Source organism: Natator depressus, chromosome 9 (assembly GCF_965152275.1).
Source record: "Natator depressus isolate rNatDep1 chromosome 9, rNatDep2.hap1, whole genome shotgun sequence".
Lineage (NCBI taxonomy): Eukaryota > Metazoa > Chordata > Testudines > Cheloniidae > Natator > Natator depressus.
The window spans coordinates 55,088,946-55,112,029 of record NC_134242.1 but is presented as its reverse complement, the minus strand read 5'-3'; the positions used below and the strand labels follow the sequence as shown (position 1 = coordinate 55,112,029).

General features: G+C 51.5%; 1 protein-coding gene across 1 annotated transcript in view; it reads left to right on the top strand.

The window, feature by feature from the left end:
• The window catches only part of CROCC2 (ciliary rootlet coiled-coil, rootletin family member 2), a 219,227-nt gene extending 197,156 nt beyond the window's left edge, over positions 1–22,071 (top strand). The window contains 4 exon segments of the mRNA XM_074964244.1: positions 7,672–7,872; positions 19,791–19,922; positions 21,005–21,178; positions 21,988–22,071. Of these exon segments, the coding sequence (XP_074820345.1) occupies positions 7,672–7,872; positions 19,791–19,922; positions 21,005–21,178; positions 21,988–22,071 (591 nt within the window).
• The last annotated feature ends 1,013 nt before the right edge of the window (positions 22,072–23,084 follow it).

Below are 23,084 nucleotides of genomic sequence, written 5' to 3'. Positions count from 1 at the left end.
TTTTGTCAGTCTGCCTGGCCCTGGTCATCCTGTCCACCACATGGCTCCTCCATGCCACAAGCTGCCTTAGGCTCTCATCTGGAGCTGGTGCCCTCCCCAAGGAAGCAGCAGATCTCTACTCTCCTTCCCGGGGCTAGGTCTCTTCCACCTTTCAGCTCCTCTCTCCACACCTGCCATTGATTGCAGGTATAGCAGATGGGGTCAGCTGGGTCCACAGGCTCTCCTTAACCCTGTCATTGCCAGTGTGGGGCTTGTCCCATCACTGCCCCATCACAGCTTCCAAGAAACAAAATAAGTAATAGCTGTTTATACAATGGTTAGTAAAACCCTGTGGGATGAAAGGCACTATATACATGTAGGGTGGTATTTAATTATGTATTGGTTGTTCTGTATGTATTTATTATGGGAAAGAAGACCGCAAAAGATGGAATAGAAAAAACAGCAAGAGGAAGCACGATAGAGACACAAATGTAGACTGGTAGGGATAGAGGTCCTGACTCTGGTTTCAGCTGTGTGGTGTAAATCTAGTAGAATTATTCCAAATATACATTGCTGGACTGAGAGCAGAACTGGGCCCAAAGAGAAAAAGTCGAGAAGAGAAACCAGATATACAAACATTGAGGGAGCCACAAAGCCGTCCTCTCTGAAACTGTTGGGACCCATTTTCTGGTGGTGTAAAATGACACAGTTCTTCTTCGAGTGATTGCTCATATTGATTCCAATTAGGTGTGTGCACGCTGTGTGCACAGTCATTGGAAAGTTTTTCCCCTAGCAGCACCCATCGGGTTGGCTATGAAGCCCCCTGGAGTGGTGCCTTCATGGCGCTCAGTATATGACCCTGCCGACCTGGTGCCTCCTCAGTTCCTTCTTACCTCCAGTGAAGGACATTGGAACTGTGACGTCTTGCTTAGCAAGTTCTCCATGTTTCCCTAGCTCTTGTTTTTCTCGTTGTTTCTTATATCTTTGTATTTAGTTTATTTTAGTAGTAGTTTGTAGCAGTTGGGCTTGGGGGGTTTACCCTCTATCCTGACTGCTTTTTCTTGGGAGGGCTTTCATGCCCAAGTCCCAGGGGTTCAAACCCTGCAAGTCCTGCTCCAAGCCCATGCCAACGGGCAACCCTCACGACGTTTGTCTGAAGTGTCTGGAGGAGGCTCACCAAACTGATTGGTGCAGGATTTGTAAGGGGCTTCTACCCAGAACCAAAAAGGAGTGAGGCTTTTGCCTTAAGCAGCTCCTTATGGAGGCGACACTTAGCCCTCAGCCTCCTTTGGCGCTGCAGGACCCAGCACCAAGTTCTTCGGTGTGTAGTGCCCCAGCAGCAGTGGTGGAAGCGACACCATGGATAGACTGTAGCAGAGAACTGCGAACTGCCACTCCCTGGCACTGAAACTGGCGGGATCGACCTGGCACCACTCCCTGGCGCATAAGTGGCACCGGAAACAAGGGAGGAGTGGCTCTCTGTCCCAGAGGCCTACCCCTCTGGAACCGGCCAATGAGGTGCGTCCCTGTGAGGAGCACCCAGTGCCGAAGCCTGTGGAGACGGCACCGTTGACTTTGGCCCCGCAAGGGGGACTGTCGAGTCCGGTGCCATTGGACTCCCCGGCCCACATCATCGAGGAGTTGGAGCTGCCATCCACTCCAGACACCTTTGTGGCAGCGAGGGACCTCATCGCCATGACAGCGCCGAGGATTCGCGCCTAGCCTCCAGTACCGCATCGTATGGCGCCATCTCCAGGCAAACCAGAAATGATCCAGCAGTTGGCACCGCTGATCGAGTCCCAGCACCACTCGGAGTACCAGCACTGCTCGCAATCGTGGCACCGCTCCAGGTCACGCCAGCGCTCCCACTCGTGACACCGATCCGCACGTCAGTCTCCTTCACAAAGCAGGTCCTGGACCCGGCAATGGTCCCGATGCTGCTTGACGACCCCGCGTAGCTCCAGGTTGCGGCACCGCTCCCCAGCCTCGTGGCACCACTCCCCAGCTCAGCGCCACTTGGCTCCACCCTGGCCCTTGCAGTCCCGATCCCAGTGCTCATACTCGGAGGTGGGATCTAGGTATTCGGAGCAGGACCGGCACCAGTCTGGCCATGGACACTCTGAGGTGGGGGCAGGACCATGGCCTGCACAGTGGCAGGGACCAGCACAGTGGCCATTTTGGATCCCGTGGGTGTACCACCAGGCCCGGGGCACCCAGTCTAAAGGTTCCCAATTGGCCACCTCTGAACCAAGGGTGCCAGAGGCCTCAGCCAGTCGCCCCACCCTTAGGGGTGCCGAGGAGGTGCCGTGCCCCTGTCTCCACTTAGAACCAACTCCAACTCCAGTTCCTGAGCCTGGGGCTACCAGTGGCACAGGTCGTCAGGCTCCTGATGAGCAGGAGGGGCAGGAGAACCCTGTTCCCCCATTCGCCTCTTCATCCTCCTCCCCAGACGAGGCCATCGCAGGCAGTTCCATCTCCGGACCACCTACTGTAGACAGCTGCACCCACCAGGAATTCCTGTGCAGGGTGGCACTCAACATGGGCCTGCAAGCTGAGGAGGTGGTGGAGTCAGAAGACCCAGTGGTTGACATTTTAGCCCCAGAAGGTCCTTCAAGGGTGGCTCTGCCCCTCATCAAAATTATATAGGCCAATGCCAAGACTATCCAGCAGACTCCGGCCTCCATCCCTCCCACAGCCAAGGGCATTGAGAGGAAGTACTTTGTGCCCTCAAAGGGGTACGAATACCTCTTTATGCACCCACAGCCCTGTTCATTGGTGGTTGTGGCTGTAAATGAGAAAGAGAGGCAGGGGCAGCAGGCCCCAGCACCCAAGTCCAAGGAGGCCAAGCTCTTGGACTTGTTTGGGCGTAAAGTGTACTCTACGGGGGTCGGGGGGATCCAGCTCAGGATTGCCAACCAGCAGGCAATTCTGAGCCGATATAACTTCAACTCCTGGAACTCGATGCTCAAGTTCCAGGAGCTTGTGCCAACTCAGTCCAGGGAGGAGTTTGGGGCCATAGTAGCGGAGGGCAGGGCAGTGGCACAGACCTCTTTACAGGCCTTACTGGACTCTGCGGACTCAGCAGCGTGCACCTTGTCCTCAGGTATCGCCATGAGGCCTACCTCCCGAGGTTCAGCAGACAATGCAGGACCTGCCTTTTGATTGGGCGGTCCTGTTTACGGAGCAGACTGACTCTCGGCTGCATAGCCTAAAAGACTCAAGGGTTACTTTGAAATCCTTGGGTATGCACACCCCAGCAACCCACGGAAGCATTTCAAGCCCCAACAGCTGCAGCAGCATTCCTACCCTCCTTGGCCGAGGCTGGACTTTTACAGACGAAGGGGCAGGAAGGGCAGAAGGAAGCCTTCCAACCCCCTTCCAGACAAGGCCAGGGCCCAACCAAACCATCGTCGGGTTCCAAGCAGGCCTTTTAAAGCGATGCCGGAGGACAGCGCACCAGACTCATTCCCAGATCCTTCCCCACCCTTTTTGAATCGTTTGTCCCACTTCTACCATGCCTGATCCCAAATAACCTCAGACTGCTGGGTCCTCCGCATGGTGGAAGCAGAATACTGTCTCCAGTTCTGCTCCTATCCTCCCTCCCACCTCCTTTCCAGGAGGTGCAGGCGCTCCTTGCCATGGGAGTGGTGGAGGAGGTTCCTCAGGAGCTAAGGGGCAAGGGATTCTACTCCTGATACCTCCTAATCCCCAAGGCCAAAGGGGGTCTCAGACCCATCCTAGACCTGCGTGGGCTCTAACAAATTCATGGTAAAGTTGAAGTTCTGCATAGTCTCCCTGGGCACTATTATCCCCTTCCTGGATTTGGGAGACTGGTATGCTGCCCTCGACATGAAGGATGCGTACTTCCATATAGCAATCTGTCCAGCACACAGGCACTTCCTGCGCTTTGTGGTCAACCACGAACATTATCAATTTCCTGCCCTACAATCCAGCCTCTCAACAGCCCCCTGAGTGTTCACCAAGTGCTTGTTGATTGTGGCTGTTTTCCACCATCACCAGCAGGTGCAGATATACCCCTCCTCGATGACTGGCTGCTCAGGGGCCGCACCAGGGCGCAGGTGCAGACCCAAATCCGTTTGGTCAGGTCATGTTTGAGTGACTGGTTCTCCTCCTCAACTTGGGGAAGTCGACCCTGGAACCGACCCAGAGAATAGAATTCATTGGGGAAGCGTTAGACTTGGTCCAGGCGTGGGCCCTTCTACCGGAGTCCCGATTCTGAGCCATCACGGACATAATTAAAAGCCTCCAGCAATTCCCAACCTCAACAGCAAGGGGGTGCCTGAGTCTCCTCGGCCACATGGCTTCTTCCACTTAAGTGACCTGGTGTGCTAGGCTGCGGCTCAGACTGTTGCAGGCGTGGCTTGCCTTGGTCTACTGCCCAGGGTGCGACAGCTTGAATTCAGTGGTCAAGGTGCCAGGGCAGATCCTCACGTCCCTTCGCTGGTGGCTTGACCCCCTAGCGGTGTGCAGAGGAGTCCCCTTCCACAACCCTCAACCTTCCTTGTCCCTGGTTATGAACACATCAGCTCTGGGATGGGGGCGCATCAGGGGGACCTCCAGACACAGGGCCTGTGGTCATAGGATAAGCTCTCCCTACATATCAATGTCAAGGAGCTGAGGGCGGTGCGCCTTGCTTGCCAGGCCTTCCAGGCCCGACTGCAAGGCCAGTGCATAGCAGTTCTAATGGACAACACCACCGCCATGTTTTACATCAACAAGCAAGAGGAAGCTCGTTCCTCTCCCCTGTGCCAGGAAGCCCTTTGTCTGTGGGAGTTCTGCATAGCCCACTCCATTCACCTGGAAGCATCCTTTCTACCCGGAGTTCAGAACACGCTGGCGGACTGGCTCAGCAGGTGCTTCCACACTCACGAGTGGTCCATCCAACTGGATGTCATACACCTCGTCTTCTAAAGATGGGGGTTTCCCCAGGTTGACCTGTTTGCCACTCGACACAACAGAAAGTGCCCAATGTTTTGCTCCTTCCAGGGTTACAGCCCAGGCTCCCTCACAGACGCATTTCTGCTATCCTGGAGAGGTCGCCTGCTCTATGCCTTTCCCCCATTCCCTCTTATGCACAAAGTCCTGCTCAAGGTCCGCAGGGAGGGGCAAAGGTAATTCTGATAGCTCCAGTGTGGGCTCACCAGCACTGGTACACCACGCTACTGGAGCTGTCAGTGGACACACCAGTCATGTTACATCTCCTCCCCGACTTACTCAGGACCATGGTCTCCTCTGTCACCCCAACCTATGATCCCTCCACCTCATGGCTTGGAAGCTTCATCGCTGAACCCCATGGAACTTCTGTGCTCAGAACGAGTAAGGAAGGTCCTTGGCAGCAGGAAGCCCTCCACTAGAGCCACGTATCGGCAAAGTGGAAAAGATTCTTGTGTTGGTGTGACCAGCGTCGCACACACCCCCTCCAGGCACCAGTACTCCTCATCTTAGAGTACCTCCTACACCTTAAACAGCAAGGCCTGGCGGCATCTTCCATAAGGGTACACCTCGCTGCTATCTCGGCCTTCCACCCAGGAGCATCTGGTCGATCTGTCTTCACCAACCATATGGTTGGTCACTTCCTCAAAGGTTTGGACCGCCTACATCCTCAGATCAGGCAGCCTGTCCCGGCATGGGACCTTAACCTGGTCCTCTCCAGGCTCATGGGGCCCCCATTCGAACCACTGGTGATGTGCTCTCTCCTGTATCTGTCTTGGAAGGTAGTTTTCCTGGTTTCCATTACGTCTGCGAGGAGGGTGTCTGAGCTAAAGGCCCTCACCTCTGAACCGCCTTACATGGTTTTCCACAAGGATAAGGTGCAACTCAGGCCACACCCGGCCTTCCTTCCCAAGATAGTATCGCACTTCTACACCAGCCAGGACATTTTTCTGCCTGTCTTTTACCCTAAGCCTCATGCCAGTACCCGGGAGCAGCAGCTACACTCCCTTGATGTTGGAAGAGCACTAGCTTTCTACATCGAGTGCACTAAGCCATTCAGAAAATCAAGCTAGCTGTTCATAGCGGTGGCAGACCAGATGAAAGGACTCCCAGTCTCATCTCAAAGAACATCCTCCTGGATCTCGTCCTGCATCCGCACGTGCTATGAACTGGCCTGAGTGCCAATCCCGGCTCTCACGGCACACTCCACTAGGGCCCAGGCCTCATCAGCTGCGTTCCTGGCCCAGGTCCCGATCCAAGAAATCTGCAGGGCAGCGACTTGGTCCTCGATGCATACCTTCACTTCTCACTGCACCATCGTCCGGCACGCCAGAGACGACACAGCTTTCAGTAGAGTGGTTCTACAATCAGCATTTCCTTAACTCCGACCCCACCGCCTGGGTACGGCTTGGGAGTCACCTAATTGGAATGGATATGAGCAATCACTCGAAGAAGAAAAAACGGTTACTCACCTCTCGTAACTGTTGTTCTTCGAGATGTGTTGCTCATATCCATTCCAAACCCGCCGGCCTTCCCCTCTATTGGAGTATCCAGCAAGAAGGAACTGAGGAGGCACTGGGTCGGCAGTGTCATCATATATTGAGCGCCATGAAGGCACCACTCCAGGGAGCTCCACAGCCAACCTGACGGGTGTTGCTCGGGGGAAAACTTTCCAACAACTGTGCACGTAGCGCGCATACACCTAATTGGAATGGATGTGAGGAGCACATCTCAAAGAACAACAGTTACGAGAGGTGAGTAACCATTTTTTCCTCCTGTGGCTGCATCACTTTACACCAGCCTCAATCTGCACAGCACCAATCCCAAAGAAGGGTTGGCCTCTTCAGCCTAATAGTGTGTGAAAATGCATCACCTCCCAAACTGAGGTGACAAAATGAGCCTGGAGACAGGTTGGGCGGCATCTCGTTCTCTTGTGCCACATGATCCATTTCATGACAGGGTGTCCCTTCGCATGTGACATGTAGCACAGCAGTCTGCTGTGAAGTTTGTAGCCTACCAATAGCCATTTTGCCATGTTACTTGGAACAGTGAAATACAACTGTGTATGCTGCACAACTCAGTGGAGCCACACTGCTTTGCATCAGCCAAGAGCTGGCCCTGTATCTTTAACCTTAATTACATTTTGAATGTCCCAATAAGCCTATATTCACCAGGCCCGACATGTGATGAAACACTCACCGCTTGGACCGTAGACGCTATCATTACCAAGAGGCTGGCCTGGTGAATGTCGGGTTCCAGTATTGCCAGGTGCCAGGGGCAGTTTTACAGATAGAAGATATCTGCTCCAAAAAAGAGTAGGCCAAGGACCTAGGCACCCAGGCCTTTTTCAGACCTAGGCACCCAGGCCATTTCCTGTGGGCCTAGCTCCCATAGCAATCATACCATTTATTTAGGTGCCTACTTATGGCTTTTGGTGCCTAGCTTTAGGCACATGACATTGAAAATGTTGTCTGTAAATCATAGGCCTACATGTCACTATTCTAAGGAGTCTGACTCTTGTAGTTGCTTCCTGTAAGAGTAGAGCACAGAGGTACAGGCATCACACTGTTATTAACTCTGAAATGCAACTGCTCTGTTCAGCTGGTGCCTGGATTTGAACTCTCACTAGGCATAAGAATTCCTTAAAGTCCCCACCTTCCCCAACCTGATGCAGCAGTGTTACCCCAGCTGGGGATCTGGCCCCAAAGCCTTACAGTCCATCTCTTGGGTATGTCACAGATAGTCCGATGTCAGCAGCAGAGTGAGCAGGAGGCTATAGCATCGCTGCAGAACATGCAGGATGAGAACAACATTCTCCAGGAGAGACTGCTGACACTGCAGAGAGCTGTAGCCCACCTAGAAGGGGAGAACAAGGAGCTGGAGCAATCGGTCTTTGAGCTGAAGCAGGACAATTCTGCCCTGAAGAAGACCCTCAGCAAGGTACTGTAGGGAGAGTTGTGAAGACACCAGTGGATGTTAAATTGGACACATGCAATGACGCACAAGAATGCAAACAGGCACAACCTGTCTCAGGCCTGGAGCTGTGTATTCCATCTGCAGACACTCGTGCACAGCCTGCATGATACTAGCAATGTCCAGGGTTGGATCCTCAGTGGAGAAATCAGTGAGACCCCCAAAGAGGTCAGTGGAGCTCAGCTGATTGACCTCATCTGGGGATCTGGCCCATTCACAGGTATCTATGAAAAGAAATACAAGCAGCAAAGTCAGTGAAGGTCTGTAGGAGGCAGGTGGGTCAAAAGCTCCACCCGTCCCCCTCCTGCTGCTCCCCACCTTCCTCCTCCCCAGTAGTACAACAGTGTTCAGTTCTTCTCTCATCCCCCATCTGCCAGCTACCATGCACCAGTCCCTCCCAAAGTACCTTCCTCTTAGACCTGGAGTCCTGGCTCTCTTCTGCATCCCTGACCTTGTCCTCAGTGACTCCAGCTTCCACTCTGGTGTCCCCTCCCACTCGCTAACCCCCCGCCTCCTCGAGCCCTTGCTCAGCTAAAGGGCCACTTGCTCCACCTTGCTCTCCCTGTAGTATTGCTCCATCTCTGACCTTGCACCTTCCATGGCCCCTCTCTTCAACCACTGCCTCATTGCTCTGGTGCCCCCAGCACCCACCCCTTCACCCGGCGTTGTTATGAGCTGCATCCCATCTATGTCCATGACCTTTCTACTGCTCTCAGTCCCCTGCTCCAGACCCCCTTCCTTTTTCTGTCTCACTTGTTGATTCCCTCCCTTCCAGACTGGACTCCTGGGCTCCTCTCTCCATCTGCAAAGTTGCTTCCTCCAGCCCCAAACCCTGGCTTTCCCCATCATCTGCATCATTCACTCCTGTCTCCTGGGGTATTCCTCATCGTTTGTCTACACAGCACACGAGGCCCTGAGCCTGGCCAGGACCTCTGGGCACTACTGGAGTATAAATAGTCAGTAAAACAAGTGATGAGAACCTGCCAGTGGTGCATTTACCAGCATATACATCCAGAGAGCAGGCTTGATTCTGCATTCTCCTGCCCTTTGCATCATCATGTCCACTAGTGCAAAGGGAGGGAGAAATCCAACCCTTCTGATCTGCAAAGAGTCTGAGTGAGAATACAAGGTGGAGTGCAAGGAGAAAGGGTTGTCTTCTTCATTCTGATTTGTGTGCAGATGTGCGTGTTCACCAGTGTACAGACATGGGAGCAGATCCTCAGCTGGTGTAAATCAGCCTGGCTTTGTTAGTCAAGAGAGCTGTGCCAGTGGACCCCACTGATCATATACATACACACACTTGCCTTGGATCATGTCATGTCTGTTTGTGTGCACAATCATGTCTCTAGATAGGTAGATAGAGATATTACAGACATACACACACATTTGCCTCTGACAATGTATATTCATGCATATAGACCCCACATCAGGAAAGCATCTCAATTCAGCAAAGCACTACTTAACATTAAGCATGTGCTCAAATCCCACTGAAGTCAAGCACATGCTTAAGCACTTTCCTGAACCAGAGCCATAGTGTAGTATAGATGTGAGCTTTCCCTTCCACCTCTGCTGATTGAAATCAGTGGAGACAGACTGCTGTGAGAGAGAGGAGAGTCAGGCTCTGTGCATTCCCACAGTCACATAACATGGAATAGAAATAACCATGCGAACACAAAAGCCCAAGCAGAATCCTGTGAGTGGGAGAGAGAGATCGCTGGCTGTGTGTTCCAGTAACCTTTGTTTTCTTGGCCCCTATCCAGTCACTTCCCACCACTTGCATTTATGTACATGATTATTGCTCTCACATTCTTTGAATGTAGTCCAGATAATGAGTTCAAAACTCTTCATTCAAATGTAGTCTCCTCCAAAACTCTCACAAACACAAATGCATAAGCACACACACATGTGCACACCTCTTGGCTACCTGATTTCTTCTCCTGCTTACAGAGGGAGCTAATGTTCCGCTCTGAGTCGCTGATTCCAGTTCGAAGGAATAATTTGTGTCACGCATGTGTTCAGTATCAGCAGGGGCACTCTGGGATTGGCCTAATTAGCTTTAGTGATGGGGGAAGCAAAATCCAAACCATGTGCTAAAGCCGTCTTCTAAATTTAATACAAGTAGTTTCAGATTGACTTTTGACCCCTCTACCCAAAAAGATTGGTGTCTAAAAGTATCTGTCTCTTTAATCAGCTGCTATTCCTTTCCCCTGCTTGCCCCAAACACACACACACATTGTTTCATTCAGAACTCTCTTTTTTGATGGTTTCATAGTTTTTATTGTTTCATTTCCAACCAGTCTGATGGTTTCTGAACTTGATCACAGCACATAGAGCTGTGTGCAGCTCCTTGTGTTGTGTCTCAATTTGCCTGTCTGAAAGACGGAGGCAATCACAGGTCCTCACCTGTGTGCTATGAGCATCGGCTGTGCTGTGAGACGTCATCTCATGGCTCTTTCCATAAGAGGATGGGTTTGCCATAGGGCCAAATTTTCCCTTTCATCCAGTGCTGCACAGCATGCTTGTCTGCTGATCGGCCATTTCCTTCACCTCAGAAATGGCTACACACCATTGATATTTATATCCATACAGCCCAGCTCCTCAGCTGCAGATGAGATTCACATGGCATAACTCGAGTGGACTGCATCACCTTTGCACACCCCCTGACCCTGAGCTGGCTGTGCATTGGGATGGTCCCTGTGAGGTCTGCTTTAACCTGCACCAGCTGCCAATACTCTGAAGGGGCCTAGGCAACAGCTGTGGACAACTAGGGTGCAAGGATGCCCTGGCACCATCTCCAGTGCCAGCCACAGGGAGGTGGGCTGGCATAGAGACATTTTGTCAATTCTGCACCACCTAAGGATGCCCACCCTGGGGTGATCCTTCAGTAGGCCAGCTGTTTGCAGTGCTCTACCAGGAGAAGCTGGGCCAGGGAGTGTGAAGCACTGGACTCTGACTGGGAGCCTTGGAGAAGGAAGGCACTATGCCTTGCAAAGGTAAACACCTTCCCTCACAGGAGGAGGAAGGACAGGCAGGGCATGGGGTGGGGAAACCTGCCACTGTCAAGTGATTGTGATGAGCCGCTGCAGAGCAAACACAGCCTGGGCCCTGCAGCTACTCTCCTCTCAGGGGCAGCTCACAGAGACTTCCAGCCAGAGCCTCAATGAGTGTCAGTCTTCACTGACTTCAGGGATGCTATGCTGATTGACACCCGCTGGGGATCTGTCTCATTGTCATCAGCAGAGCTATGCCCATTTATGCCAGCTAGGAATCTGACCCATTGACCCCAATGGAGCTACACCCATTTACATCACCTGGGGATCTGGCACTGCAGGTCTCAGAATGCAACACTCTGCCTTGATCTGCACAGTCAAGGTATGAAAGGTGAGGATGGCTGCAAAGGGCTCCAGTAAAGTCAGAGCAGCCCATGAGCTCACTGTGATTTGCCAAAGCTGGGCACAGTCTGAGTGCTGCTGTTATATTGACAACTCCAAACAAAAGGGATCAGAGGCTGTTCAAAACTATTCCAGCCTGGGCTTCTGTGAACTACACTGGCTAACAGCAGCCAGTAGGGAGCACTGTGCTGTCCAGGGATCAGCAGGAGCCATGCCCCTCATCCCCAGCCATGCCTCTCATGCAAGGAGGTGGCTTAGTGGTGCTACAGCAGTCCCTACATAACCCCAGGACCTCTAAGAATGTGTTTCCCCTAGTGTTGCAAAGACCCTTCAGCAGACCAAAAACCTGGCCATGAGTCTGACTCCACCCCATCTAACTCAGCGACCGGTGGTTTTCCAGCAGCAGGTTCATGCTCTTGTTGGTGAGGCAAAGTAGGGAAGCCCAGGACTGAGAGATCCTGGTGCTGAACATTCTCGTCACCTCCAGAGAAGCTGTCTCCCTTTTCCAGCATCAAGAACCCTCAAGGAATCCAGGAGGGCCTCACAAATTGGGCACTGGCTGAACTAACCCTCAGGGCAGCCTTGCTTCCCGCTCCATTCTGCTTGGACAATGCAGCCAGCTTGGCCCCATGGGTTCCCCTGTGAGTGTCCCCATGAAGCCAGAGTTTAAAGCTTCTCCCCAGGGAGAGGCAGAACAGATTGTCCTGCTCTGGAAGTGAATGTTTCCTTGGCATTGCTGCCCCTGCCCCGATGACCCTGTGATTCCCGGGTCTGTTCAAATAAACTGGGCCTTAACAGAAACTGAGAGCTGCCTGGCAGAATGATGCAACTGACCCCACAGATGCCACAGGAAGCAGTGGGAGCTCCTGTTCAGATGTTAGTGACAGCCTGAAAAGGGGTGACTATCCTGATGTTAGCCTCTCCATCGGGGACATCCATATCTTTGTTTAATGTGGCAGCCAGTGCCTCATTTGGAGCACCTTACGAATCAACAAGCTGTAGCATTAACACTGTGTAAGGAAAGCATAGGAGCCAATGTTCAATGCACAGTTGGAATCGTAAAAATGCTTTGTCACCCCCAAAAGGGTATGCAGAGTTGGTAACTACATGTGCGAAACAGGCGTTACTACGTCTCCGACGCATGCAGTTGTGCTAAGTGCACACACAACCTACATGCACAAGGGAGCATGTGTTTTGCTTGCAACTGCATGGATAACGTGAGTAAAAATCAGGCCCCAGATCTGTTCTGATCTGGGGCTTTATTAGGAGGGGGAAATTCTCTCTGATCTGCTGTACCAATCCAAACATTTGGTTGGGAGGAACAATAACCACTGGTTTAGATGATCTCAAAGAAAGAAGATGAACAGGTGAGGAAAATTTCCCTTTAGGAATACCTTGATATTAGCCAACATGGTGTATCAGAGCCTGGGACTTGGTGAGAAAAGGGGAACTGTTTCTTTTAACGTTTTCTCTATTGAGGGTTTCCATAGAGCTGTACAGGAACAGAACAGGCAATAAAATACCTGTTGGAAGCAACTGCTCAAGGGCTTGGTTACTTAATAGTGGAGATCTGGTAATAAAGATGGAACAGATCTATACTCAACTTTCCCAGTCGCACTCATGGAGCTCTGGTGTCACTTCACTGAAATCCATGGAGTTACCTCTGAATGAGGCGAGTGTGACTTAGAGCCGAGTTGGCCCAGTACATGTAGGGAGACATTGGGCTGGTCTCTTAAGAGAAGAAGTCACTAATAAGAGTAAGTATCAGGGGATAGCCATATAAGTCTCTATCCACAAAAACAACAAGGAATCCGGTGGCACCTTAAAGATTAACAGATTTATTTGGGCATAAGCTTTTGTGGATAAAAAAATACTTCTTCAGATGCATGGAGTGAAAATTACAGATGCAGGAATTATATAATGACACATGAAGAGAAGGGAGTTACCTCACAAGTGGAGAACCAGTGTTGACAGGGCGAATTCGATCAGGGTGGATGTAGTCCACTCTCAATAATTGATGAGGAGGTGTCAATTCCAGGAGAGGCAAAACTGCTTTTGTAATGAGCCAGCCACTCCCAGTCCCTATTCAAGCCCAAATTAATGGTGTTAAATTTGCAATTGAATTTTAGTTCTGCAGTTTCTCTTTGAAGTCTGTTTCTGAAGTTTTTTTGTTCGAGTATAGCTACTTTTAAATCTGTTATAGAATGTCCAGGAAGATTGAAGTGTTCTCCTACTGGCTTTTATATGTTACCATTCCTGATGTCCGATTTGTGTCCATTTACTATTTTACTTAGGGACTGTCCAGTTTGGCCAATGTACAAGGCAGAGGAGCATTGCTGGCACATGATGGCATATATCACATGAGTAGATGTGCAGGTGAATGAGCCCTTGATGGTGTGGCTGATGTGGTTGGGTCTTCTGATGGTGTCGCTAGAGTAGATATGGGGACAGAGTAGGCAATGAGGTTTGCTACAGCGATTGGTTCCTGGGTTAGTGTTTCTGTGGTGTGGTGTGTAGTTGCTGGTGAGTATTTGCTTCAGGTTGGAGGGCTGTCTGTAAGCGAGGACTGGCCTGCTTCCCAAGCTCTGTGAGAGTGAGGGATCATTTTCCAGGATAGGTTGTAGATCATTGATAATGTGCTGGAGAGGTTTTAGCTGGGGGGCTGTATGTGATGGCCAGTGGTGTTCTGTTATTTTCCTTGTTGGGCCTGTCCTGTAGTAGGTGACTTCTGAGTAAGGTCAGGATGGCTCTAGCAAATAAACTCTGTACCTGATGGACTGGACACAAGCATGTCCTGCAGGGTGTGGATTAAGGTTTTACTAGGAGCATTAAGTGGAAGGAGTCAGCAATTCACACCCCCTCTGCTCTCCTTCCCGCTCCCATCTCACAGATCAGGTGACTGTGTTGGGTGGGGCCGATGTTGAGAGCCCTGGATGGGGGCCCAGGACCCCTGAGAACAGCTCCATGGGAGCTCTCAGTGTATGGGAAGGAGGGGAGAGGCTAAGGAAAGAGTGGTGCAGATCTGCTAGGCTCTCCCTCCTGAAGAAGGGGTGGCCAGAGATAACTACCATGGATCATCTCCATGATGTGGGGAAGGATTTCTTCCTACCACATCTTCCCAACATACAGTCCAGCTCCTTGGGCTTTGCGTCAGGTCCAGAATTTGACCCAAAGGAACTCACTTCTGGCTGTGTCCAACAGCTGTTTCCCTAACTGTGTCACTGCTTTCCATTTACTGTAGTAGGGAGTTTAATTCATACAAGGTAGTCAGACCATTGTCCTGGTTTTCTTCGCAAATGGGCGTGTGTGTGTGTGTGCAGTTGTGATTTGGGCGTGCTGCTCTGCAGAGGATAGAGCCACCCATTTGGTTTCCTTTTGCAAAATCAGCTGTAGATTGTGGGGTGGGAGTGGGCTGCTGAATCTGCTGAATTCCTGTCGGCATACATTGCATTTGTGCATCATCGGGATTCTAAGGGTATGACGCTCCCGTCTGGTGTTATCTGGACCGGTGATCTGCTAGGCCACTCCAATCCTTGACTCTGGGAGCCAGCCTTACCCCACTCTGCTGTGAGGACCCCCACTCCTGGGCTGTTCATGCACAGCCTCTGGCATGTAAGCTGCTCCCAGCTACTTGCAAGCAAATGACACTAGCCAATATCTCCGGTCCCAGAAACAACCCTAGGAACCTCCGTCTTGCAGTGTCCAGTTATGCCCACTGGACGCTGCAAGTTTATATAACTTCGTCAATTTAACAAAGAAATTGATATGTACCAGGCTTGTTCTCCCCAGGGGAGTCTCTGACACACTGCAAACAAAATGCACTGCTTCAGGTAGAATAATCAAACAGATTTATTAACTATAAAGGTAGATTTAAGTGATTATAAGTCAAAGCATAACAAGTCAGATTTGGTCAAATGAAATAAAAGCAAAACGCATTCTAAGCTGATCTTAACACTTTCAATGTCCTTACAAACTTAGATGCTTCTCACTACAGGCTGGCTCTTCAGCCAGGCTCTCTCCTTTGATCAGTGGTTCAGTTGCTTGGTGGTGGTGTTGTCTGTAGATGTAGGTGGAAGAGAGAGAGCATGGCAAAATGTCTCTCCCTTTTATCATGTCCTTTCTTTCCTCTTGGCTTTGCCCCACTCCTCCCCTTCAGAGTCACGTGAGCATTACCTCATCGCAGTCCCAAAGGAAGGGGGTGACTCCCTCGACGGTCTGACTCAGATTCTTTTGTTGCTGCCTAAGCCAGTGTCCATTGTTCCTGTGAGGCTGGGCTGGGTTTGTCCCATCCATGCCCTGGTGAGGTGTGAACTGCATCTCAGTTCTTGGAGAGTTTTTGCATGGGCTTGCTTTAAACCATGAGGATACATTTTCAGCCTCATAACTATATACATGAAATTACAACCTATAATCTTACTATAACATTACTGTAACAATTACTATAACAACCATGTTCAGTGCATTATGAGCCTTCCAAAGACACCCAACATGACAAACTTTGCATTGGATACCACACAATCATTTTATAAAGATGAACATGAGGGTGTAGGGTGTTCCCCCGAGGTACAGAGTGTCACAAAGGGACAGTGTGAAAACGAAGTTCCAGAACAGTCGTTTAAACATCCCGCTCTGAGCCAAAAGTCACAAGGCATTTCCTGGCTCCAGGGAGTGTCCAATACAATTCTGGCGATACTGTTGGATAGAGATCTATTTCAGAGGTCCATACTGAACTAATCAAGTTGTTCTTCTTTAGCACTGAGAGGGAGAAGAGGAGAATGTGATGAATACTGTATCTTCCACTCTTTGTCATGACTACGTTCCAGTTCCCCTTATGCAAACTCAGAAATAATGTGCAGGAAAGTCAAGATACACAACACTTCATGATACAAGTGCCAATGCTGGCTAAAAGACTGTTAGTCCTCTGTTCACAGCTCATTATTGCAGTAGTTCCCTTCTGTCCCAAAGAGATTGGCACCCCATCATGCTGGGTGCTGTACTCATCCATTGTAAAGGACAATTGCTGCACTAAAGCGTGTACAATTGAAATACACAAAGAGTGGGGGAAAGGAAGGTACATTATCCCCATGAGAACTGAGGCACAAAGACAGATTAGGTGACTTGCTCCAGATCTCACATAGCAGAACTGGGATTCAAACCCAGTATTCCTGAGGCTAAAGTCAGTGTGTTAACCACAAAACCCTTCTGTCCCACTGAGCTGTACCCCTTCCATAGTTAATTGGCTAGGATCTGTGTGAGTGACTACAATACACTCCTGAGAGTGCTAGAAGGAGCATAAATGAAGCTGTCGAGGAAGAAAAGCAAGATGGTGAGAGCTGGTGCCTTTTTCTTATCTTGTTTAATGCCAGTGCGTGCCTGCATTAGAGTGCAGTCCTTCCCTGGGATTGCCAGTTGATCTCCAGGGAAGGCTTGCACTCTGCTGCAGGGTGATTATACAAAACAGTACACAAGAAACGAAAATAAGGGAGAAGTAAAATCCTCCTCAAAGATCATTTCAGACATTTTAAATTAAACTTCATTTGTCATGAATGATCAAATCCAAGCAGTAAAGATTCCTAGGGAAGAAGGAACCATCAATCCAGTCCAGTAACTCTGCTAGTGTATCCTAATGTTGCAATCCAGCAATGGGCTCCTTTTGAACATTTGCATGCATTCTGTTGAATTGTCACTCCTGGTTCCCACTCCAGAGGTGGAGCCAAGCAGCCTTTGGATGGAGAAGGGAAAAAGGTATATGTGCAGACGTGTTAGTGGGCAGCACGCATGACTTCAGCACACCAGCTTCATTGTCCTTGCTTGCTCCTTTTCACTGCTGTAGCTGTTCCCTGCATGTCCTAGTTGGGTCCTTTCAGTGCTAAAGAAGTTGTTATAATGATCAAACCCCCTGGGGTTTGCATTCGAAATCTCAAGAAATATCAGCAAGGAAAGGAAAAACAATCCAATCAAGCAATAATATTTCTTGCTGTGGAAGCCATTCCAAGAGCAGCCATCTTCAATGCTGGGTTGCACCCTTGGAGAAGGAAGGACTATTGTCACTAGACAGCTGTTGGGATAGAAAACACCTGGATTTGGGGCCATCTTGACCTGCAACATTAGCAGAATTTTGTGTTCCAGGGTGAGAATTATGTGGATAAGTTACCTTGTTGAGGCTGGACTCTCTCACCTCTCCCTAGATCACAGCTGATCCAGGTTGAGTTCAAACTATCATTCTAGAAGTACAAGGCACTAGAGGCCTTTACTCACCCTTTGAGCTATCCAGTTCCCCCTGCAGAGGGTTTGGTGGGGCTCTCTATAAAGAATTCTATATAAAAGTATGTTTTGTTGTCTAATGTCTTAGTGTTAGCTAGCAGGGAATGCCTGAACTGGGATCCTCGAAAACACATGCTCCCAGAGGCAGAGGATAGGAAATGTTCTGCTCTGGATCTGTCAGAGAGGCAGGAAAGCCAGGTATGCCTTTGCTGGCTGAGCTTGGCACTGAATAGGGATTGTCCATCAGGCATCTAAATGGATTTTCTAGCTGCAGAAACTAGGATGAAAGGAAATGTGATATTTTTCTGTTGTGGAAAAGCAACATTACAGGCTGTATGAGAGTCTCAGCAAGCATGAAATCGCTTTTACATGGTGCCCCTTTATTCCCTGTGCTCAACCTCTTCCCCTGGGCTGGGAGGCGGGACAGGACAGCTAATGAGTTCCAGAAGATCAGCTGTAAATGGCCAGGGAGGGTAATTCATATCGAACTCATAAAACCCTCGAGTAGCGTCTCAGGAGGGGAAATCCGGATGTGGCCGTTTATTTATTTTGGATTTTGCTTTCTTCTCTTCTCCTTTTAACATTTTCTTCCAGGAGATGCTCATTGCTTTTTAAAGGGACAGGCCTGCCTTTGGTTATTTGGAGGCTTTCATCTGTTCATGCAGGGCAGGGACTGCTGGTAACGAAGGCCCCTGCCCAGCCAGCAGGCTCCACACAGACCATCGCCCAAGCGCTGGGCCTTTGGGGGCCTTCTTGCTGCAGGAGGTTCTAGACACAGCCCTTCTTGCACCACCATGCCACGCCCAGTCTCCAGATGCTGCCCTGAAGATGGTTGTGCCCTTCAGGACTCAACGCTGCAGCACGGTCCTTCCTGGCCAGCCTTCGTGCACTGTGTGCACAGATACTGAAAGTGCTGCTGGAGGAGAGGCATTCACTGCACTGTCCTGGCTAATGCGGCTCTGCTCCATGGCTGGTCTCGCCTGCCCAAGGGCCACTCAGACCTCAACAAACTTCCAAGAAGTTGATTTGTGTCCAGAGCTCTGGGCTGTGAGGCCAGTCCCTGACAGCTCTTTCTTCCACTGAATAGTGACCGGCGTGGTGTCCCCATTTCAGTTGCAAACCCTCAGCCTTCCCCACGATCAACCTCATCCCACTGCTTCCCCCCCCCCCCAATCCCATCATCCTGAGTCCTTCCCTACCTCCTGGGGTCTTCCCCCGACTCTGCCTCTCTCCTGATCCCACCCGCCTTTCCCTCCAAACACCTCAGATGTGCTGTCTCTGCCCACAGGCTGGGCTCTGCCCTTTCCACTCCACTGGCTTTTCCCTCCCCAGGGTTTCCCCGGCTTCTTCTTGGCCAGGTCCTCTGCATCTCAGTCATAGAATCATAGAAGATTAGGGTTGGAAGAGACCTCAGGAGGTCATCTAGTCAAACTTAAAAACCTCTAAGGATGGAGATTCCACCACCTCCCTAGGTAACCCATTCCTGTGCTTCACCACCCTCCTGTCCTTCTCAGTCTACACACAGCCTTTGACATGCCTGCTCCCTCACTTCTGGAACCACCCTCCAGCTCCCCCTCAGACTGCTTCCTCCAGTGACTCCCTTGTTTCCCTCCCGAGATTCCTCTGCTGTCACTCTGCCCTCTGTTGAAGGAGGCCTGCCTCACACTGCCCTCACCCACAACACAGAATCCTGGAAGATAGAGAAGTCCTCTGTCTCAGTTCCACATCTTGATGTAGCTGTTCTCATAGGTATTAGGGTGGTCCAGTGGAAAGGGCACTGGACTGGGAGGCAGGGGATCTGGGTGCTAGCCCTGCATCTACTAGTGACCTTGGACAAGTCACTTTCCCTCTCTGTGCCTCAGTTTCTACTCCCACCTTTTCTCTGTGTTGTCTGTTTAGATTGGAAGCTCTGAAAGGCAGGGACTGTCTCTGACTATGTGTATGTGCAGAACCTCGCACCGTGGGGCCCTGAGCTTGGCTGCAGTCTCTAGGTGTTGCTGTAATGATGAACTCAGCAAGCAGACACTCCAGAAGGTACCCTGGTTTCAAGGAGCATGGCAGCTCCAGGCAGCCAAAGCCAGCTATGTGTGCCAGCTGGTAGGGCCAGGCAGTGGGGCTCTTTTGAAAATCATCCCAAGACCTTGAAAATCCCAGCCCACTGGGAACTGCTGAGCCATGTGTGTGCCAGAGGGGAGGTGAAGGTCCCTGCCATGCGACTTGTCCTTACAGGCAGAATGGGAGACGATCAGGAAAGAAAACAATGACATGCAGCTCAGTGCAGAGAAGAAGCAGCTGGACCTGTCACTGAGCAGTCTGCACCAGGAGGTGGAGGACACCCTGAGGCAGAACGAGCAGCTGCAGGTCAGTCCACTGGTAACAGTGGTTTGTCACAGGAAATGGGGGCGCCTTAGAGGTTTACTCTGCTCTGGGGTGAGGAGATGAGATGAAGGCTCATGGGAGCAGGAAAAGGGAGGGAGAGGAGCACACGGGGCATGGGCAGGGGGAGGCGGGACAGGCAGGGGACAGGTAGGAGCAAACAGGAGCTCAGCAGAGTTCAAAGGATGCCTAGAGTCCCAGCCAAAGGAAGCCATAGCCCATGGCATCATCTGTGGCCAGGGACTTGGAAGGTGCCTGCTGGGAAGAGGCTCAGCCCAGGAAACTTCTTCCTCCCCAGTTCCATGGCTCGGGAGGAGGAGGCCAGGTGCTCAGGAAAGGGGTCTCCCAGTTTCCAGGCCTGGTGGGATGAGGAGATCCTCTGGTTCCTGTTAGGGCAGGGCAAGTCTCTCTGCTCCTGCAGGGGGCTCTGATCCCTGTCCTGGCTCCGCTGACTAAGAGACAGGGTGCATGGGGTCTTGTGGCCTGGGGGCAGGTGGAGGCGCTGACAAGGGCCAGCTCTCCTCAACTCCCAGCCTGCTGCCCCCCATGTGGAGTTCCCCAGAGAGCAGCTCTGGCGGGACACGGTGCTGTTTGGACTCAGTCTCTCTGAGAAGCGAGGGGATCCAGAGACAGGGAGGCAGGACACCGTGCACTGCAGCCCAGACACTCACTTCTTTGAGAGGGTCCAAGCCTGAGGCAGCAGCTGTGAAGGAGCCTGGGGAGAAGGTGTCCACTTGCTGGCCCACGCCCTGCAAGGGGGCCTTCGAGAGAGGGCAGGGACCTGTCTGCAGCCAGCACAGGGGAGCTAAGGGTTAGGCACCATGTGAACGGAGCAGAGTCACTAAAGGGGGAAATGGCTCTTTGGTACCCGTGTGTGGTCTCACAGAGCCCAACATGGCTGTTGGAAACGGATGGTGCTAGCTCAGCACTGCCCTGTGGAAATGACCTGAGGGAAGGCTAAAGACAAGGAGCATCTGGGCCAAGGCCCTTGTTCTGCACTGCCTGAAGGCCCAGTACATGGTTCCAGTGGGATTTGGCTGATGCCCTGCCCTATGTTCCTGTGCTAGGCCCAGATCACAGAGATAGAGCGGGCACATGCCCAGTGCCTGATGGAGCTGATGTCACGGCACCAGTTGGAGCTGGAGACGGAGAGGCTGCACAGCACCCAGCTCCAGGCTGAACGGTCCCTGGAGTCCCGGGAGAGAGCCCACAAGCAGTGTGTCAAGGACTTAGAGGATCAGGTACCGGGGTTAGGCACACAACCGTAACGTCCTTAAAAGGAGCCATGGGGAAGGCCATGCCCTGGCTGCTGGTGAGGGCACCACATGGGCACCAGATTTGAATGAGCTCATGCAGAGGCCTCCTCGGGCAAGACTGGGGCTGGTGGGGCAGAGTGGGGTACTATGGCTGGTGAAGTGTCTAGTGTTGCGGTTTAAATATAAGACAGGACAAGCTTTAAGCAAGCAAGCAGGCTGGTCTGCCGATGGGCTGGTTTGCCTGTCAGCTTTTTTATTTTTTTTTTAATGGGTTTTTTTTTTTGCGCATTATATACTTTAACAGATAAAAGGAATACACTGGCTTTGTATAATATTTTTATTTACCAATTTTTATTTATTGCATTTTTTGTTTTTGGGCCTTGAGCCCAGTTTTGGGAGGCTTTTTACGGTTTATGTTATTTGGGTGAGATTTTAAGGTTCATGCCCTTGAGAGGAGCCGTGTGTGCACTGCTCCTACACAACACTCTGGGTGTGCCCTGAATGTTGCCAAGTGCATGAACCTTGCATGAATGCTACAGTCTAGTGCTAAGGGGAGCTGTACACTTGAGTGGCACCATTCTGATCTCAGAGACTTCCACCCCTGCTATGCAGTGCCAGAGTGGCAGGGCCACAGGAATCAGACCCCCCCCCAGGGCAGGTCCAGAGAGAGTATTATTTTCTGCCTCAGTATTCCCTTGGAGAGATGCCCAGGCCCTATAAAGCAAATCCCTGTACAGCCCCATGGAGAAGTGTTACCGTGCCTCTCCATAATGTAATGGCCCCATGCTCCCCAGATGAACTTGCTGAAAGAGCAGTTGGGCCAGGAGGTGTGGAAGAGACAGTCCGACGTCACTCAGGTGCTCTGAACAGGGAAATGATCCCAAAATAGCCCCTGTGCTCCAGCCTGGTAAGACCTAGTCAAAGACAACATTCAGGACCAGCTATCAGCAGTGACTCTGCAGCCTGCAAGCCGGACTCTGACATCTCCCCTTGCGCCAGGATGCTTGACTGACGCATGGCCAGCACTGCTGTGGGGAGAGGTTTCTGGGAGGAGCTTGCACCACACTGGTGGCTGGAACAATGGGGACTGTAGGCCTTTTGCAGCCGAAAGGAAACTCTGCAGTGAGGACAGCTGTTCCCTTGGTGATGGCCGAATCCCAGGCCACAGATGCATAGCCAATTAATTTAGGCCATTTGGCAATGGGGGACTTTTCTGTGACAGGGCTACCAGGGTGTTTCACATCCAGGGACTGAGGGGTCTGGCTGGGGTTTTGTGTATTTGTTGTAGCCATACTCAGGGCCGCCCAGAGGTGGGGGCAAGTGGGGCAATTTGCCCCAGGCCCCGCAGGGGCCCCTACGAGAGTTTTCGGTGGCACTTCGGCAGCACGTCCTACAATGCCGCCGAACACACCCGGAATGAAGGACCCGCCGAAGACCCGCCGCCGCTTCTTCTGCTCCGGGTCTTCGGCGGCAATTCGGCGGCGGGGGGTCCTTCCGCCCCGAAGACCCAGAGCGGAAGGACCCCCGCCGCCGAAGACCCCAAGCCCCCTGAATCTTCTGGGCGGCCCTGGCCATACTAATGGGTCCTAGCTTCCTATGTTATCTCACCCCTATTCTTTAAATAGCTCTGTTGTCCCAGCAATTGGGGCCACTCTTCTCTCCCTCAGGAACGGTGCCATTTGGGCCTCGTCCAGTACTGTCAGGGGCCTCCTGTCTAGCTGGTGGAGTGACAGACCCTCCCAATCTCGGCAGCATCCTCTCATGCTAGATGGGGTGTGTCACCATCAGACAGATCTGTGCAGCTTGAGGAATCAGCCCTTGAGTGCACAGAACCTGCAGGGGACTGTATCCACTAACATTAATCAAAAACGTAGTGTACGCTAACGAGACG